This window comes from Amaranthus tricolor, chromosome 11 (genome assembly GCF_026212465.1).
Source record: "Amaranthus tricolor cultivar Red isolate AtriRed21 chromosome 11, ASM2621246v1, whole genome shotgun sequence".
Classification (NCBI taxonomy): Eukaryota; Viridiplantae; Streptophyta; class Magnoliopsida; order Caryophyllales; family Amaranthaceae; genus Amaranthus; species Amaranthus tricolor.
The window spans coordinates 27,059,962-27,080,269 of NC_080057.1; the positions used below are offsets into that span (position 1 = coordinate 27,059,962).

The 20,308-nt window shown below is 32.9% G+C and overlaps 3 protein-coding genes across 3 annotated transcripts; 2 read left to right on the forward strand and 1 right to left on the reverse strand.

The window, feature by feature from the left end:
- Positions 1 to 430: 430 nt before the first annotated feature.
- On the reverse strand, positions 431 to 1,838 carry LOC130827166 (uncharacterized). The gene is made up of 3 exons (XM_057692814.1): positions 1,152 to 1,838; positions 982 to 1,059; positions 431 to 891 (listed from the first exon to the last, which is right to left on the reverse strand). Exons 1-3 carry the CDS (start codon positions 1,581 to 1,583, stop codon positions 676 to 678), a joined length of 726 nt encoding a protein of 241 aa, XP_057548797.1. The 5' UTR covers positions 1,584 to 1,838; the 3' UTR covers positions 431 to 675.
- Positions 1,839 to 4,179: 2,341 nt separating this feature from the next.
- Positions 4,180 to 12,443, forward strand: LOC130827582 (uncharacterized). The gene is made up of 12 exons (XM_057693339.1): positions 4,180 to 5,679; positions 5,820 to 5,954; positions 6,123 to 6,267; positions 6,407 to 6,691; positions 6,990 to 7,239; positions 8,094 to 8,260; positions 8,365 to 8,475; positions 8,607 to 8,658; positions 8,755 to 8,864; positions 9,093 to 9,221; positions 10,426 to 10,515; positions 11,110 to 12,443. Exons 1-12 carry the CDS (start codon positions 4,403 to 4,405, stop codon positions 11,629 to 11,631), a joined length of 3,273 nt encoding a protein of 1,090 aa, XP_057549322.1. The 5' UTR covers positions 4,180 to 4,402; the 3' UTR covers positions 11,632 to 12,443.
- Positions 12,444 to 15,677: 3,234 nt separating this feature from the next.
- Positions 15,678 to 18,987, forward strand: LOC130827583 (probable protein phosphatase 2C 23). Its single transcript, XM_057693340.1, has 4 exons — positions 15,678 to 17,483; positions 17,855 to 17,968; positions 18,065 to 18,329; positions 18,529 to 18,987. Exons 1-4 carry the CDS (start codon positions 15,906 to 15,908, stop codon positions 18,642 to 18,644), a joined length of 2,073 nt encoding a protein of 690 aa, XP_057549323.1. The 5' UTR covers positions 15,678 to 15,905; the 3' UTR covers positions 18,645 to 18,987.
- Positions 18,988 to 20,308: the final 1,321 nt, after the last annotated feature.

The following is a 20,308-nucleotide window of genomic DNA, read 5'->3' on the forward strand; positions in this document are numbered from 1 at the left end:
CGGCTAATGTAAAGTAAAAACATAGTCAAGTGGAATCTTGTTTGAATTGTCTAATCGTATACTTTCATAATATTAACATTTTATGATTTTTAGATGTGTATAATTCAACATATAAATGAACCAAATAACACATTAAATTGCGTAAAAAATCAAATGTAGCAAGTATAATGAAACGGATAAAGTACAAAACATAAGAATATGGATATGTTGTTTTGAAGGCATCTTCGAAAAAAATAGTTTCACAACAATTAGTTTTTATATTGCGACCTTTCTAACTTACGAGTAAAATTTTGCCATTATCCACATCGTCCGAAAATTTACCCAAATCAAGTAAAACGCATTTTATGGTTATATAGAAATGTACAACTCACCATATTTCACATATCTCAAATTACAATTTTAACAAAGTTTAGAAAAAAAGTCATACTAACTCCGTTTCATTATACTTGTTACTGATAATAATATTTTTCCATGCAATATGTTATAATTAGATGTGAGTATTTAACGGAGTAATTAATTTCAAATAGACATAAAAATTATAGCCCATAATAATTGCAACTTTATATTACCATTATCACCATTAAGCAACATACTTGTCTATGACATTGCATATTTAGTGGGAACACAATAACTTCGAACAAAATCTTAAATCAATCAACCATGGTTGAAGATTTCCTAATCCTTTACCATAATATAAAAAAACTCTTGCTCATCATCAAAATCACTTTCCAAGCTCAATTTTACTGGGATTGGTACTACAATTTTAGATGTAGCCGTAGATTTGGAAGCAGTCGATGCGGACGCCGATGAACTCGTAAGGCTCAAGATTGGACTCTCTGTTGTGCTCATCTTATCATTCAATTCCTCCTTACTTTCCTCTGATTTTTCATTCTGCATGTTTCAAATCACCAAAATCTTTTTTAAAGATTCAATCAATTGAATTACAGACAACAAAATCGGAAATCGAATGAAATTACTCACAACATTTAGCTCAAATTGCGTATTTTTGTTGTTCTTCTCCACTTCTTTCTCTCTCAGGGACCGAATTGGTGACATCCTCTGCATCAAACAAACCCTAAAATGTCAGCTCAGTATTCAAAGTTTTGAAAAGTTAACGATAAATTGCACATTTAATCATAAAATATAATTACCATGGAAGCGAGTTTGAGCTGATTCAATCTAAAAAGGCGATCAACCTCAAGTTCGAGTTCTTTCTGAAACTCTCCTCGTTGTAGAAGCTGATTCATTTGGATCTCAATAGTTCGATCACGCTCTTGAAGCATTTTCTCAGTTTTATCTTTGTCAGACTTGATTCTCTCAAGCTTCTTCTTGACTGCAGTTAGCTCCTCAGCAAGGGAAGCATCCATGGAATCGATGAAAGGAATGTTCTCCTTATTATTCATTGAATCATCGCTGATCGTGGGTAAGGATGAAACTGAAAAGGGAGTTTGGTATTTTGTTTTCTTTGAAGGATCATGGTTGGTGGTTATAAGGATGGTGTTTCTCGGTTGTAATGGTTGTCGGCCACCATGTTTTGGGTGGTGGATATGGGGCGATACAGTGCGGAGTTCGGCGGCGAGCATTTTGGGAAAGAAAGGGAAGAGAAAGGAAGTGATTGAAGATTATCGAGGTGAAGATGAATTGGGAAGATGAAGATGATGATGAATTTTTATATTAGCTGTTTTGGGTTGTTTATTTTTGAATTTGAAATAAGATGGTGGCTAACGGCTACTATGTTGGTTTCATGTTGGATGTGACGACAAAAAGTATTGGCAAAATTGTAAAAGGAAGAACTTTTGAGTACTCAAACAAAAAAAATCAAAGAAATGTTTGTGTAGTCTTGTAGAGCTATTATGGATCATTGGGTATGGTTTCTTATATATAGTTACTATGTAAAATTTAAAAAATTGGCCCATTTTATAGAGGATTGATTTCGATTTTTTACCGGTTGTTTGTCAAAAGGTAAAACTATAATTTTATAAGCGGTGTTCTACTTCCTACATGAAAGATTGTTAAATTGAGGTATTGCGTTCTTTTATAATTCTGAGTCATAGGCAAATGTCTACCTTACCTAGGGTTAAAAACGATCCTAATTAGGTAAGATTGCACTTTTTTTGTAAAAAGTTAGTTTATTAATTTACACTTAGCGAATAAGACAAAAAAACTAAATGATAATATAATTACATAAGATTAAAAGAGAAACGTGATACTATTAAAAAACGAAAAAAAAAGAAATAAAAGTAAATGTAACAAGCTAAAATATAAAAGGTGTAAAATATAAGACAAAGACTATAAAATTTGACGTGTGACATGACAATATAAAGGCGAAATCATCAATAATAAATCTCTTCGCTTGATCCGCTAATTCACTTATTATTTACAACTCATCTCATATTTGCTAAAAGTAAACTCACATATTGTTTATAACTATATTTAAAGCTTCTTTGTAGATCAAAGAATTAAAAATAAATAGTAATTAGGTTATTTTAAGCAATTATACCGAATAAGTAAAGTTATTTAAAAATAAATATTAATAGAATTTATTTTTAACGAATTGAATATATATCAATTTATTTCACTGTTTTCTCAATAGTTTTTTTAATGAAATATATATGGATATAGTTGATTCAATTAGTGAGTAGTAAGAAAGTACTCACACGTAATCATAAGGTCTCAATACCACTTTAAAAAAAAATGTTTGTATATTTGATTAATTTTAGGTAAATGATCACAATCCTACAGTAAGCAAAGGAAAAAATTAGCATATAATACTACAAAATTCAACTTTCGAAAAGTTTCTTGCCGCTCCATAGTATACTTTGGAGTTGATAATTAACAAAAAAATAAATAATAAAATTTAAAAAAAAAAAAATGAAACGTAGGAGACTAAGAGCATGTATGTAGAGTGTAGACTGTAGTGAAAGAAATGTTGTGGCCTTGTGGGCTCCATGATTGCATGAATGAAGTTAATGCGCTGCAAAGTTCCCGGCTTTCATGCATAGCTGATGAAATTGCATCATTGCAATTGCCTAAAAAAAAACCATTAAAATTGACAAAATTTAATTCTTAACACCAAATACCATTTGAATTATATAGTCCACAATACTTTATCAGAAAATTTAGTGTACGATGCCAATCATACATGGAAAATTTGATTTTATTGGGACATAATTTTGAGCAAAAGATTGGTTTTTTTAAAAATTATCAAGTTAGAAATCGATTGCAAATTTAAATGTTTGATTCTTATAAATTAAATTTTGTTAAGAATTTTCATTTGAAATCAAAAGTGATGTTTTCTACTAACTATCAATTACTAATACTAAAATAAGAATGAAAGGGTTGAATAACACAATTACATTTTTAAAAAATTATAAAACTGACTGCATTTTTAATCTGATCCTAATCCAACAATAAAGCCAAAACTAATTGAGCTACTTTTGTGAGAGATCGTCTTTCGGGTGATATGACCTCAAAACAAGAAGTTTATATACTAATATTTGTATTATCAAACTATTTAACCTATATATAAAGTGCGTCTTACAGAGAAACCTTCTCATACAAAAATCATTGAGTAACCCAACTAGTGTAGAGTCAAAGAATTAGAGCTAGTTAAGATCCACCAAGTCTCACACTGAACCAAGTCAGCAAGGCCCAAACCAATATATCAAGAGTCCAAATCATAATCAAGTAGTTACAGAACTAGAAATTTTGAAATTTTTAAGTCAAAAAATTAAAAAAATGAACCAAATAATCCAACTTTCAAACTTATTCCAAAAGTAAACGTGAAATTTCCAAACCTGAGGTTTGGGCTGTTCGCAAGTCAAAAAGGACAAAATAGCTGTTCGCAGTTAGTAACTGTGAACAGCTATTTTGACCTATTTTTAGGGAGCATGCTGTTCGCAGTTACTAACTGCGAACAGGTCAAATAAGCAGTTACTAACTGCGAACAACTATTTTGTCTTTTTTGACCTGCAAACAGCTCCAAACCTCAGATTTGAAAATTTCACAGCTTATTTTTAGAATAAGCTTGAAAGTTGGATTATTTAGTTCATTTTTTTTATTTTTTGACTTAAAGATTTCAAATTTTCACGGAACGGCCCTAATTCGCCTAAACCGACCCGTACGAGGCTCGGGTTGGAAAAGTCTTATCGGCTTTAGCGTACTAAGAAAGCGTTTCAGTTCCTCAACAGTTTTTATTTTCCCTCCATTTTCATTTATAGCAGATTCTTCTTCATTTTTGCAGAAACCCTTTAAACCTCAATTCATTCCTTATTCCTTATTTTTATGATTACACACCATTTTTTTTTTCAATAATTTGATTATTTCTCACTCAAATTGTTGATTAATTCCTCCATAATTTACTATCCGTTGTGTTATATTTTCCGAAATTAGGGTTATTTTTATGAATTCTTCTAGTAAGAGGACAGTTAACGAAGATGCTAATTGCTCAATCAATAAGAAGAAGAAATTTCTGCATTCTTGGAAGCATAAGAATTCTTCAATTTGGATTGACCTGGTTAAATTAGGTCATAAATTTGATGATAAGAACAATGAAGATGATGAAAGTTGCAATTCCATTTCTTCAATGGTCGAACCTAATCAGGCGTACACAATTGGGAGAAGCAATCATCTTGCAGATCTTATATTCAAGGATCCTCGTGTCAGTAAGCAACATTGTCAGATTTTATATGATGCATTTTTTAAGAAATTATACCTTCTTAATGGTGTTCTTTCGATTTCTGGTTTTAATTCTACTTGTAGAAATTACTGTATTGTTAATCAATTTAGAGGGAGGTTGATTGTTGAGGATACTCATGGGGAGAAAAAGAATGTTTCTTGTTGTGATTGTACATATGATTATACAGCTTCCATGAATGGAGTATTTGTCAATGGGGTTAAAATGAGTGAGGGTATGGTTGTTGAATTGCGGGTTGGAGATGTGGTTATGCTGGTTTGTGCAAATGGAATTGGTGTTTGTGGATTGGACTCTTGGATTGGGTTTATAGTTCGAAAAGTTGTTTCGTTCGAAGAGGTTGTTTTGGCGGGGTTTGATGATTTTCAGATTGAGAGGCCGAGGTTATTTAGACACACGTTACCGGTTAAGGTGAACAAGAGGGTTATGGCTTTGAGAGTGAGTGACTCGGAGAGTGATGGCGTTGTTAGAAGAGCTAAGTCTCTCTTGGCTTACTGCAGCCAAATATTAAGTAGTGATGATCCTGTGTCTTGTATCAGACGGTGTATAGATTCTTGCTCTTCAGTTGGTGGAGCATATGACTATATGGTTAAGGGGAGAAAAATTCCTGCTATTGAGCCAAGTAGTGATGTGAAATCCTCAATGAAGAGTGTTTCAAATGTAAAGAAACAGTCCTTTGAGACAGCTCATTCTACAAATCCCAAGGAGTTCACTAGCAAAGACATTATTCATATTGACAACAATGTTGCATCTTCTGAACCAATCTGTGTAAATGGGAAGGATCATTGTCCTCGTATAGCTATCAGTAATAATGGATGCCAGGATAAGCTTCCTCCACCAGGGAAGAGTTTTTATTTGAATGGCCTCAAAAGCATGCATATGGGTTCCTCCGCACAACATAAAGGTGTTTCCTTGCCAGAAATTCTGCATCCTGTCAATAATATCTTGAGAATGTTTATTGCTACTTTTACTAGTGACATTGATTGGTAAGGCTGTTTCTGTCACATGTTCTTCTGCTTCCTCTACTAAAAATTTATAATGTTCGGTGTTTGTTTCTTAGACTAGTGTTTTTAATACTGGATAGCTTCAGATCTGGATTACAAGCCTATTTTTGTTTCATTTGTAGGTTTTTGTCATATTGTGATATTCCATCCCATCTTCCCATTACTGTTGCGTGCCATAACACTGAGAGATGCTGGAGTGGGGACCGCAGCAAGAGATCATGTACGCCTAATCCCAACTTCCCCAATTTAGTTGTACTGTGAGTTTCATCTCCCGTCAAATATATCCCCCAAAGCTGCTGCAACTGTTGCTCTTTTTCGTGTCTGAAGAAAAGGGATACGATTTCAGTGCTTTATATATCATATCCTGAAGTGAGTACTTGATGTTATGGATCTTCCTTTGACATGCTGTTTGTTTGTTGTGATAGGTTCCCTCCTTTTCCCGATTCAATAGCATTTGGTAAGGATCGGAAGAACCGCGGTGTTGGTTGTCATCATCCTAAGTTACTTGTTTTGCAAAGAGAAGATAGCATCCGAGTCATAATAACTTCTGCAAATCTGGTGGCTAAGCAGGTCATCACGCTCATTTATGCTTATTTTGTATCCTTTATCCTTTGGAAGCTACAGTAACTTGGACTTTTGAGTTCCTCCTTCTGCTGTCTCAGGCCAAAGCATATGGTGGCAAGACTTATTTTTTGTTCTTAATCTGCAGTGGCATAATGTAACCAACACTATTTGGTGGCAAGACTTTCCACGCAGAAAAGTTCCTGACTGCACAACCCTTTTTCCTTTGTTTAAGGGAAATGTGAATAAAGTATTGAAATCCGATTTTGCTGCTCAATTAGCAGGATTTATGGCGATTCTTGTGTCTGATGTTCCTAGTGAAGCTTACTGGATAGCTGAGTTGTCCAAGTATAGTTTTTCCGGGGCTGATGGTTATCTAGTTGCTTCAGTACCTGGAATTCATTCGCATAGATCTTTGTCTGCAACTCCACCAGTAAGTTCTTCTCAATTGCATGTGGACTGTGGTCACGATCGCACACTATTGACTGAATAAACACTATAACTAGAACTCAGATTCTGCTTATACAACCTTATATTTTCTGTATTTCAATACTATGCTTCATTGGTTTCATTTTGCTGTGATCAAAGATTTTCAAAGGGATTTTTAGTCATTGTGCTTAAACAAGTATTTGAGCAGGCTTCATATTATTATTATTTTTTTTTGCTTCCCCCCACTTTTGATCTATACTTCATAAGATTGAGCTCATTAAATCCCCCCTCTTATGTGACAGGCCTATAAATTTAAATGTAGTGAAATGTTGCTTGGCTCAGTTGAAGCATCTGTTGTTGGTTTAAGTCATCTTTTCCGGACAGCAACAGATTCAAATGGTGTACAACTTAAGAAATTGGCTGCTTATCTTGGCAAATTTTCAGGAAACGTATGTGGAATGACAAAGGTTGTATTAAGAAGAGAAAAGAATATACCTTCGGATCCGAATGCTGTGAGTGTTGTTGTTCCTAACCCTGTGAATCCTAAAGGAGGTAAGATACAAAATCTTGATGACATGGAAACTTACACTTATGTTTACGCAATCCATTTTCTGCAAATGGTGGTTCCATAAGGTCCACTCATGGAAAAAAATTGCGGTCGCGGATGCGTTTGCGGAAATGCTAGTGGTGTCGCGGAAAACGGCTATAACGGAGAAATAACGCAAATTGCGGCCGATGCGATGTGATTTTTGGAAAAAAAATCACATAAGGGGTTTTGATTATAATTGCATTTTTGTTGTTGAACTACTATTATTGTCAATAATATGCAACTAGCTATTATAAATGCAATATTCAAGATTCTTTTAGTGTATAATTAATTAACTTAGTTATTAGTTAATTATTTTGTTTATCAACTATAATTATGAGTAACTATAATTTAAGTAATCGTAATAATTAAAGTTAATGGGTATTAATAAAATTTTAACGGAAAGCTAAATAACGTTGTAACGGTGAAATATCGTTATAATGGTAAAATAACGGGCGTTACATGTTATATAATGGTTAACGCGGCATTTTGATCGTGAAATTTCGTGCACCGTTATATAACGGGATTTAACGTCGCGGCAACTTTCAAACAGGTTATATGACAGGCGTTACGTAACGTAACAGGGGAGTTTTTATTCCATGGGTCCACTTGATTGCCAATCATTTTTGTAGGGATGCCTTTTAACATCATAAACATTAATATTATCTTCCCAGTCTAGCAAGATTTTGGAAATCAATGCTTTCAATTTTTTAAAATAATAATATGACCCCTAAAAAATACTTTGTAATTGCCTAATAAGTAATTTGATTGTGTACTTTTCTATAAGGCTATAGATGTTCTGTTTTGTTTCTTTTCCTAGACTGTGTACAACTTGGATTCCTTCCTCGAGCCATTGCACAGTGGGTTTCTCCATTATGGGATATGGGATTTTTTAGATTTGGTGGACATCTCTGTCCCAGGGAAGCTCTTTCAGCTGCTCTTGGAGAAAACAACAAAAAAGTGCGGTTGATTCTTCATATATCTCAGGCATGGCATTTAGTACTATTCAGATACTCTTTGGTTTGATTGACATTTTGTCAATTGCATGTTTAGCTTTGTACTGGTCTTTAAAGGCGCTATGACTCATACAGGGGCCCAGCGTTTTAGACATACCCAAGATGATGGAACCTGAACATGTTGCTGCATTTTGTTCTCTTGTTACTTCAGTTCAGAGGTGTACAGGTCTATGGAGAATGGAAGAGGTATTTTGAAACTTGAACCAAATAGAGTTCTTATTTAGTTTCTGACCTTTTGGCTTTTAGTACAAGCTGTATAGTAAATGGCTTGTTTAAGCTGTCCTTGCCTTTGTTGCCTAAATGCTGCTTTTTTTCAGGTCCTACATCAATATAATTGGCCTGAGCAGTTAGAGTCAGATTTTGTTTATGGTATATCTTGAGTGACTGTTCGCTTATGAACTTCTCAAGTGAGAATTTGAAGGATGTTTGCATTTTCTTCTTCTATGACTCCTTTATATGTATCAGGTTCTTCTTCTATTGGGACTTCAGTTAATGCACAGTTTTTAGCAGCATTTTCTGCAGCTGCTGGTAAGAGATCACAGCATGTGTTTGATTCAGAAGAGTCTGATCCTGAGGTAACATAATTGTGCTCTTTCTCGATTATTACTTAACCTAAATATACAATTTGCTGCTGTATAAACTTAACTGTTGAAGCAAGATTTTTGAGTTTTTGGGTTAAGCTTGTAAATCCAATGATTATGATAACATTCTCTTTAAAGGATCCGTGTGTTGTAGCAACATCAAATGTTGTTTTCAGCTTTTCTATTTCTTAGATCCTTAGGTTTTCTATGATAACCTGGCAGTGGGGATGTTGGACTGCGACCCATGAGCTGAAGCATCCATCCATGAGAATAGTTTTTCCGACTATTGACAGAGTGAAGAGTGCTCTCTGTGGAATGTTACCTTCAAAGCGCCTTCTTTGCTTTTCAGAGGTATGCAATGTGTCTTTTTTCCATCTGTTATTCTTATTTATGTATCTCACTGGCACATATAGATATTGATTGAGTATTGTTTGTTTAATCCCTGATAGGTTATTGCAATTAGACAATATTGTAGTGGTATGTTGCAAGTATACAACTAAACATACATGCCATAGTCTGGTAGCTAGTGATATGCTGGAGTGCAATTTTTTCATAATGATATCAGCAGAAAATGTTGGTTTAAGTATCGTTTGCAGTCATACTACCTATCGTTTTCATAATGATAGGAGTGAAACTCGGGAAGATTTCTTTACTAAAGGGAATTGAATTGAGTGAGTTTTATTTGTCATTAATGATTGTGAGATGCATGAATGTTGATCTTGTGTAGTTAGCAAACAAGTGGTGGGTGGGCTCGTTCAATCATTGGGGAGTAGAAGATATGATGTTTCTGTTGTGTATCTTGAACATGTAGTTATGGACCCTATCTTTCAATGTTTTCAAATTTTTTTTGTACTGATATAATGGGTAATGTAGTCTGGTCACTGGTTTTAGAGATGTTATTGTTTCATAGTGTGAAGGGTGGTCAAAATTTTAAAAAGATATATGTTTGTGTAAGCTCGTTACTTTCTATATTGTGTTTCCATTTCAGCTGTGAGAACTGAGAAGCAAAACTTTTTATTATAAAGTAAATACTACTACAAGGTTAATTTTAAGAGATATGTGCAATTGATGGTTAGAATTGATGCAACCACAAGTACACGTGTTACAATGCGATTTTAAACATCGAAATCTGATTACAGACGCCATTTTTAATTATATGTTCTTAATGGTAATACATTGCAAATCTTATATAGAAAAACTGTAAGCAACAAGTGTCAAAGCAACAATTTTAACAGGTATCAAGTGGCAAACTTCTGGATTACATAAATCATTTGTGATTTGTCATCATCAATGTTCAAAGTATGAGCTGCTGCTGATCTTATTTATGTTAATTAACTGCTTTCTGACTTTTGGCTCAATAAGAAATCAGGAAGACAAATTGTTGTGTTGCTCCACTCAAAGATTTGAATGTCATGCTTATATTCTTCGTTCTAATTAGTAATGATGTGTGTATGCGTGCTATTAAGTTGCTCCATGCGCATCAAGATTGAAATTTCATGTTTATATTGTTCTATTTTATTGTCTATAATTGTATTCTACTTTTCTTTGCATTTAGAAAACTTGGCAAAAATTGAAGATGGTAAATATACTCCATGATGCTGTTCCCCATCCTTGTGCAAGAGAAGGTTATCCCATGCACGTGAAGGTATGATAGTTTTCTCTTTTCATGAACATGAGCTTGTGTGAGTGCTTCAATGGACACAGTAGCTTTCTAGCAGCAGTCAAGCTATTTGTTTGCAAGATGTCTTCTTTCACTTAGCATCTTTAATTTACTCTTTAGTCATATTATGCATGTTATGATGTGAAACACCAATGGATGAACTATAAATACTGTTGAATAGTTATCTCTAAAAACTAGTAGCTAATATCTTCTGTCTGTAAAAACCTTTACAATGCAGCCTTGTTTTTGCACTATGGTGGTAAGAGCTCCCAGACCAACTAAAAGTTTGGATCCTCTTCACCCCCCCCCCCCCCCCCTCCCCCCCTTCAACTTGTTTGGACACTATATTGTGCTTTTATCTGGGTGAAATGCAATTTTAATGTAAATGGCTGATAATTTCTAGTAAGTAAGAAGCTCCTTATTTCCCCTCGACTGCAAAGGCTGTGTCTTCCAGCCAACAAATTACTACACTGATCAAAAGCAGAAAAATTGTGATTTATTTTTGGATTATATAGCTTTTATGACATTAATGCAGTCAGAAACTGAGTTATGTAACCAAAGCATTAAATTTGCGAGCAGGTAGCAAGGAGACGTTTCGCATCCAAGACAGATGGATCTTCATTTGGCTGGATTTATTGTGGGTCGCATAACTTGAGTGCTGCTGCCTGGGGACGACCTATTTCAAGCCAATCTGGCCGGCTAGTTAATGGAGCAAGTGAACCGCAGTCTTCCACTTTAAGGCTTCATGTATGCAACTACGAACTTGGTATCATATTTGTTTTTCCTCCCCCTGAGATTAGGGATAGCAATCTGGACAACTCTCCGAGTTTGGATGATATCAGTTTGCCTTTTGTTGTGCCTGCCCCGAGATATGGGCCAACAGATAGACCAGCAACGATGCGTGCAATGAGTGACGCCTTGGCTGAAGTTGCAAAGAACGGAAAACTCCTCGATCTTGCTGCTGTAGAAGAGATAGTTGAAGAAGTTCCAGATGAAGATGATGAGGTTGAAGTAGTGAATTGTTTGGCACGTGAAGAGGAAGAGGAGAAAGCATATGCTGATGTATTGTGGCACCAGGTTGATTCATCTCAAAGCTGTTAAGTTCTCTTTGACCTTTAGAAACATTACTTGATGTAACTTACAAGTTACAACATATATACAAGCTAGGTCACTTCAAATGTGTAGACCACTTATTGAGGCTTTATGAATCCAAAAAAGGGTTAGCTACAAATATAAATGTAGTGGTATTTTTTTATAGTTGGCCTGAGAACGTTTAGGAGCAGCAGCTGTAGTCTTGATTGCAGTCGGTGCAGCTTCGGTTGAAACTGAAATCAGCAGGCATCAGAAACTTGTCTTCCATTCCAGCTTCGGTCGAATGTGAAGAGCTTCGGTCAAGATTTGATATTGCTGTTACAGAAACTTTGATGGCATTCAAGATTTCAGAGATTTGGTCGAAACCCATTGGCGAAGCTTCACTTGTGATCACTCAGATATTTGTATTTCCATTCGAACATGAAGCTTCGGTCGAAGCTTCATAAATGGTCGAAGCTTCATAAATCTCGGTCGAAGCTTCAATTTCCAGAAGCTGATTAGTGACCTGTGCAATGTGCTGGGCCAATTTTCTCAAGTCTTCAGAGTTCGGTCGAAGCCGTGCAATGTAGGTCGAAACTTACTGATTTGCTTCCACAAACTTTTGAGGTTGAAGTGAGCAGTAATACCAGAGTTTTGGTCGAAACCCATTTAATTTACTATAAATAAGGTGCAAAATAAGAGTTTTGTACATAACCCAGTCCAACAATTTTATTTAACTTAGCTTCCAGCGAAGCTCATATAATCTGGACCTACAAAATATTCTAAATGACTTGGAATCTCATCAAATGTTTATGAAACCTCTTTACATCTATAAAATATATTATTATTATTTTTTTATTTTAACAAGCTGAATATTGAGTTTTTAATAATTCTTATGTTGATTAAATTGTGATTTAAATAATTAATTTTAAAAGATTTGTTTACACTATTATTGTATTAGATGGCTAACAATTTAAAAAGAATAAAGAACGTATAGTTGATCAAGAATTTAGTATCCTTATAAAAGCTAAAGAAACTAATGTTCATAGTTAGCAAATAAAGCTCATGAAGGGTTTGTAGGTAATAAATGTATTGGAAAATTTGCTAATATTAAAGGACATAAATTATTAATTCAAAATTACGTTGACTAAGTTTAATTTAAATTAATATATGAACTTTCGAGACTATCAAAGACATCAAATATTTGACAAACTTCTTGCAAATTATACTTGGTGTTTAGCTTGCAAAAGAAAAAATTGTTGAAAAGTTTGATTTAATCAAAGCTACTTCCATAATTTAAGTAATGTAAATATTTGAATTTGAGCTTCACCGATCAAACTATAATTTATTTTACATGATAGGCGAACTAAGAAGAATTGACGAAGATTATGTGAGAATTAAAATCATAATTTTTTTTTGAAAAGTGATATTAATTCTCCACTTGAAACAAAAATTAATTTTTTTAATTAAATATTATTAAATTAGTGTTTAAGAGTATAAAAGTCAAATCATATTTTAATGTACAGAAATGCAACTATTGTGTCAAATATTTATTAAAAAAAAGTCAACGCCAATTAAATGCTCTTTTTTTGAGGGAGGAGTTATTAATAGGTCCATATTGGATTAGCTTTTAGCATTTGGCAGAATTGAGTGGCCTTATTGGAGAAGATGACCAAACCATACATCATCTTCTACTAATTCTACTATTTACATATTAATTACTCCAATTAGGATGTCATTTACACACAAAACAAACTTAACCCATTGTGTGAGGCTCTATGCTTTTGTCTTCTACTCACAACTTAACTAATCTACTACTCCCTTTAACAAACAAGTCCTCTCTTCGTCATACATAATTTACAACACTTAATTTTATTAGTTAAAAGTTTTTTTATCCAAAAAAACAAGGAATAGTTTGCATTGTAGGAACTAAAGCAACATATAAAATATAATTTAAAAAGAATTAATCACAATCATATATTCAAAAAGGTAATTCAAATCAACATTTACATATGATCGCACAAGTGAAAATTTTAAAAACAAATATTACCGAATCGATAAACCCAACACAATATTAGTGTATTTTCTGTTGTTAGGTTTTGAATTGTTAAAAATTTCTTACTATTTTCTAAAATATATTGTATTAGATCAAATTTAATTTATTTATTATATCAACAATAGTAAATGAAAATGCTATTTACAAATATTATACGTACAAAATATATGATGAATATTAGATCCTTAATATGAACGAATTATACCACTCACACAATATATTCAACCAACATGATTACATGAATATTTTGTCATATTGTTTTGAGTATTTATAATCAATTAACTCTACTTTTTACAAGAATATTTTCTAACAGAAGATTCTTACTAGTATTGTATTGAGATATTGTTTCTTCCACTTTACTCCACTTGTTTCCTTACATGAACATCAAAACTTGGGTTCCACATCCACTAGAAGTAAAGCAAGACCAAAAAAAGATAGAAGAAGTACATTAATAAGTACTTTTACATAAAAATGTTTTTTTTGGCACCTTTGTCTTCAACCTGTCATTGGCTTCATACACAAACTTGCCTACTAATTAATTACTTATGCATAATGCATTCACTCCAATATCCACTCCATCTTTTATAGGTTATAGCTTTTCATTTTACATTTTTATTTTGAATTTTTTAAATATGGAGTACATCTTATATATTAAAAGGTTATATATATATATTTCGAAATAAAAAAGATGGATAAAATAAAAACTATTAATTCCTTTGTTCTAGTTATTTTACCCACCAAAATAAATCAAAGTAGGTAACTCAATATGATCTAAAATTATTATTCTTTGTCTTCATTTGCTAGCTGGAATTAGGATACATATATAGACACTAAAGTACTAAAATAATTATACATTCATTTTGTTTTTGACTCAACACCCCATGGAATATGGCTATCAATCTATATATCATCATGCTAATCGATAATTTCAATATAAATTACCATTTTAATTTTACCATTTTTTTCTCAATAACATCAAAAAGAGCTAAGTATATTTGTTTGTTATACTTATTTTGTATCATTTTGATTTACGAAAGGTTTTACACCTAAACAATGCAAAATGAATGTCACATATGAGTAAAAGTTAAAACAACAAATCAGTTAAAAAAAAAAAGAAAAGAAGTTTTATCTTATTTTGTTTGGTTTTGATAAACGTTCATATTTGCTAAATTATCATACTTTTGACTTGTTAAATGACCAAATAACAAAAAACCTTATAAATTTGATAACTGTCTTTTAAATCAAAAATTAAAATGTTATTTTAAGCGGCTTTTTCATTGACATTTATCTTGTTGATTAATTTTTTTTTCTCAAATAAACAACTAATAGCTAGTCAAAATATAAATTCACCACATATTGCTACAAACAACTCAATTATTCAACATACTAAAAAAAATAGCAAAATCAGTTTATTTTACCACTCATTAAATAAATCAATAACCAACAACTAACAATCAATTTGTAAGAATCAAACAGTCAATTTTCAAAATAACCCTATAGTTACAAGTACCGGTAAATTTACTAATATTAAAGGAAGAATGATAGTACAGCCACCTCCCCCACATCAAAGTGCTATATATATATATATATACTTCCTCTGTTCTATTATACTTGCTACATTTCACTTTTTACGCATTCTATTGCGTTATTTTGTTCATTTATATGTTGAATTATACAAATCTAAAAATTATAAAAAGTTAATATTATGAAAGTATGCGATTAGACGATGCAAACAAGATTCCACTTGACTATATTTTTACTTACACATTGGTCGCAATATATAAAATAAGCTTAAACGATGAATAGTGCACATAATCAAAATGCAGCGAGTATTTCAGAACGAAGAAAGTATATATATATATATATATATATATATATATATATATATATATATAATATATTCGTTATAACTAACTTTAATGTCATATCAAAAAGAAAAGAAAACTTTAAATGTCAACGCCCACCAACATTGTAAACCAATAAAATACCTCCTCTTCTCTTATTCAAAATAACTCATTACCCACTACCCAAAAGTCAACCCTTCTCTCTCTATCTCCCCAAACTCAAATAACATTACACCCCTCCTTCTCCCTCTTCATTTCATCCTTCTCTCTCACTAGTTCTTCCCCAAAAATCTATCAATATTCAATGAAAAACAACAAAAATTGGGCAATCTCATATTAATTCTTTGTTTGAGAGCTGTTTTTGATTTGAGATTCAGGTCAATTTTATTGGGTTTTAATCAAAAATGGGTAATGCTGCAGGGAAATTAACTCCCTGTTTTTGCCCAGCAAGTAATGTTGGAGAAATTTCTCAAAGACATGATCTTTCTGTTGTATATAGTAATCCAATTCAAGATGAAGGTTTAGGTCATTCTTTCTGTTATATCCCTCCATCTGATCATAATCGAGCTCAAACTGTGTTCAATGGATCGACTTTAATGGCAGAAACTAAATCCCCATTGTTCAAGACCATTTCTGGTGCTTCTGTTAGTGCTAATACTTCAACTCCTCTTTCAACTACACTGTTTCTAGAAGCTTCTTATACTATAGATCGAGCTTCTTCTTTTGAAAGTTCATCTTCTTTTGCTTCTGTTCCTTTACAGCCTATTCCAAGGAATTTGATAAATTCTGGTCCACTTCCTTTGAGTAGGTATTCAGGTTCCGGTTCGGGTTTGATTGAGAGAGGTTTCTTATCAGGTCCTATTGAAAGAGGGATTCTTTCTGGTCCAATTGATCAACAAAGAATTAATCCAAACTTGGAAAGGATTAAGTCTAAGTATGAGTTTAACAAATGGGGATCTATCAAAGGGATTAAAGATTCTATCTTGGGTGTTATTTGGGGGAATTGGAATGGGTTTGAGAATAAGAAAACAGGGTATGATTCCATTAGGGAATGTGTAAGTTATCACAATAATGAAAGTGTTGGGAAAAGTAGTAGTATTGTGAGTTTTAGCTGTCAAATGAGCTTAGGAGATGAGAATGAAATTGAGAATAATGGGAATGGGAATGGTTCATCAATGGGATTGGGAATGGGAATCATGGAATCTCCAAATATTCAATGGGCACAAGGAAAAGCAGGGGAAGATAGAGTTCATGTAGTGATATCAGAAGATCACGGATGGGTTTTTGTAGGGATTTATGATGGTTTTAATGGTCCAGATGCTCCTGATTTTTTGCTGTCTAATCTGTATTCAGCTGTTCATCAAGAGCTTAAGAGTTTGCTCCATGATAGTAGATCTGAATCGGAATCGGTTTCGGCCTCAGCCTCAAATCAATCCACAATCTCAAAAGATTCTAGTGTTGGAATCAACCATGTCGATGAAGATGTCAATGATTCTTTGAGAAGAGATAGTGGATTGGATTGTAGTTGTTCTTGGTGTATTATTGATGCACATGAAGAAGCCAATATTGATGAGGTAAATATCAAGAAAAAGCAAGTTTGTAGGAATAGGAATAGGAATGATAGCCAAATATTGGAGCTTGATGAAAGAATAAGGGAGAAACTTAAGCAAATGGGTATGAATTGGCCACGGAAAACAACACATTCTGATGTTCTAAGAGCACTTTCCAATGCCTTGAAGAAGACTGAGGAAGCTTATTTAGATGTTGCTGATAAGATGGTTAAGGAAAACCCTGAACTTTCTTTGATGGGTTCTTGTGTTTTGGTTATGTTGATGATTGGAGAAGATGTTTACTTGATGAATGTTGGTGATAGTCGGGCAGTTTTAGCCCAAAATCCTGCTTCTGATGCTCATTTTTCTGATGATTTTCCTCACGTTTCTTCTCTTCAACTAACTGTGGATCATAATACCCATGTCAAACAGGTTTCTTTACTACTTTCATGAATCAATCATTTGTTCATTTGCAATTGTTGACCCTTGCTAGATTATTGTTGTTTAAGCTAATCTTGTATGAGACCGACCCATATTATTAAACGTCTTACGGTGAGACGATCTCAATTTAAGATTTTGTCTAGTAAAAAAAAATGTTGTACTTTGAACTCCTCATCATCATACTCTATAAATCACGCTCATAGATACTCTATAAATCACGCTCATAGAAACTATAATGGGTGTATGGGATTGGGGAAGGTTAGATGAAGGCAGACCAGTGTAACGTATCCTCGACTTCAATGTTATGAAAACTAGATGATTTCTACATTTTGGCACTTATATATGTGCACTTGTGATTCCAGGAAGTTCAAAGAATTAGAAAAGAACATCCGAATGATCCCTGTGCAGTGGTAAATGATCGTGTTAAAGGGTCATTGAAGATCACTCGTGCTTTTGGTGCAGGATTTCTCAAGCAGGTAACAAACAATTTTGCACAAATTCGATCAATGATTATGAGTATAATTACTAGAAAGAAAGTACAAATTGTTAATGGGTGTATTCTATAAAAACAGCCAAAATGGAATGAAGCTTTATTGGAGATGTTCAGAATTGACTATGTTGGTAACTCACCATATCTAACATGTTCTCCATCACTACACCATCACAAAATAAGCCTAAGAGACAAATTTTTGATCCTATCTTCTGATGGACTTTATCAATACTTCACCAATGAAGAAGCTGTGTTGGAGGTCGAACTCTTCATGGCCTCCACACCTGAGGGAGACCCTGCTCAACATCTCATCGAGGAGCTTTTGTTTCGTGCTGCTAAAAAAGCTGGTAAGTTATGTAATCTATGGAACTATTCTCGTGTTATAGTCATACTGTATATAACATATTGTAGAACTTCAAACATCCGTAACATTTTCTCATACTAGCTCTGATACCATATTTAGGAATCAATTCAACTAAAACTCTAAAAGCTTAAATCAATGATTTTAGTTGACACTAAAATGTGTGTTATAAATACTTATTGCAGGAATGGATTTCTATGAGTTGCTAGAAATTCCACAAGGGGAACGTCGAAGGTACCATGACGATGTGTCTGTTATTGTCATATCGTTAGAAGGAAGAATATGGCGTTCATCTGTGTAAATAGAGCCTTTTAATAACTAAAACTTGCACACATAGAGATCATGCACTAATTTGTTGATAAATTCTCTTGCCAATTTTGTTACAAAATTCCCCCTTTCGCCAAGAAAAAAAAAAGGTTTATTTGATTGTGTAATATACTATCTACAATACAACAATCAAAACAAAATCAAGAAAGCTCAATGTGAGTATTTCAGTGTATAGGAGTATATAAGTTACAAAAGCAATTTTTCTCATTACTTCACATTCTTTTATTTTTTTTTCTACCTTCCTTATGTACAAATTACTATATATACTTTTTTCCTTCCCAAGCTAAGGAAATAACATTTATTTTCATCTATTTTCTTTATATACATTTTCTCTAAGACTAAGATTTATCTTTTTGATCTATTATTCGTCTAAATTTTTTTAAATTTATATTCATTTATGCAAATTTTAACTTTTTGGAATTAAATTGTACTCTTCATCTATAATTTTCTTATATTCTTCCCATTTTAAACTACAATATTTTGCGTTTCTAGCAAAATCATGCAATAATTGAAAAAAAAAATAATTGGTCAAAATATGCTTGATTAATAATTATTTAAAGAAGTTTTTTTTTTTTTTGGAAATTAGTTAAAGTTATTATATAATAAATGTTTGTTCATAGTAGAATCAAAAATAATGTTGAAATAAATGAGTGGAATTGGCCGGATTGAATATAATAAAATAAGTATTAGGAGTGAAGTATTAGAAGCAATAAGGAATAGAATAAAGGGAGTTAGTAAAGTCAAAGGTTTAAAACTTTTAATAGTGATTTGTTTAACAACTAATGTCCTGTCAACTTACTGGAAGTCTGGAAGCTGCCAAACACAAAAATTAAAATGACAGCAGCCTAATAATAATAATAATAATAATAATAATAATAATAATAATAATAATATAATCAAATTAACATGAGTCGTCTTTTAAAGTAGTTTGAACTTTGAACATTTCTCCAAATAAACTTCACGTGAATTTGTCATTCTAATTATTATATACTGAGAGGATCAAGACAAGATTAGTACTGAACCAGAACCACATAGTTGAATATCGACTATTAGGGGTAACTCAGTTTAGTAGAAATCCATTCCAATTATCTTTTGAGGACATTACCAAAGTAAGCCAAGATTAATTATCGTTTTGAGGTTTAAAGTGATTTTGAGATTCGCTATACTGAGTTTATTTGCCGTCATATAATTGTTCTATGTTCTAGTGTATTCAACCGAGTTTCTAGCCATCCCAATTCTCAATCATGTCTACCCAATTTCATGAATATATTTTTGTAGCTCATGATGATATTTTATAGATATAAAGAAATTTCGATAATCATTTGGTGAGATTCCAAGTCATTTGGAGTATTTTAAACCAAGCTTCGGTGGAAGCTAATATAAATACAAGTGCTGGAATGATTTATATGAAGCTTCAATCGAATTCTCATAATATTCAAAAGGCTTCATCCTCCCAAGTCCCAGATAAATTATGATGGCTTGCAAATGGAACTTTGCTTGAGACTAATTCGGCTTCGCTGGAAAATTGCAGATTTGTAATAAATCCTCATAAATCTCGCTAAAGACCCGAATTCAAGAAAAAGTTTCATTAGACATGGTTGATGATCGAGATGGCTAGAAACTCGCTTGAAAACACTC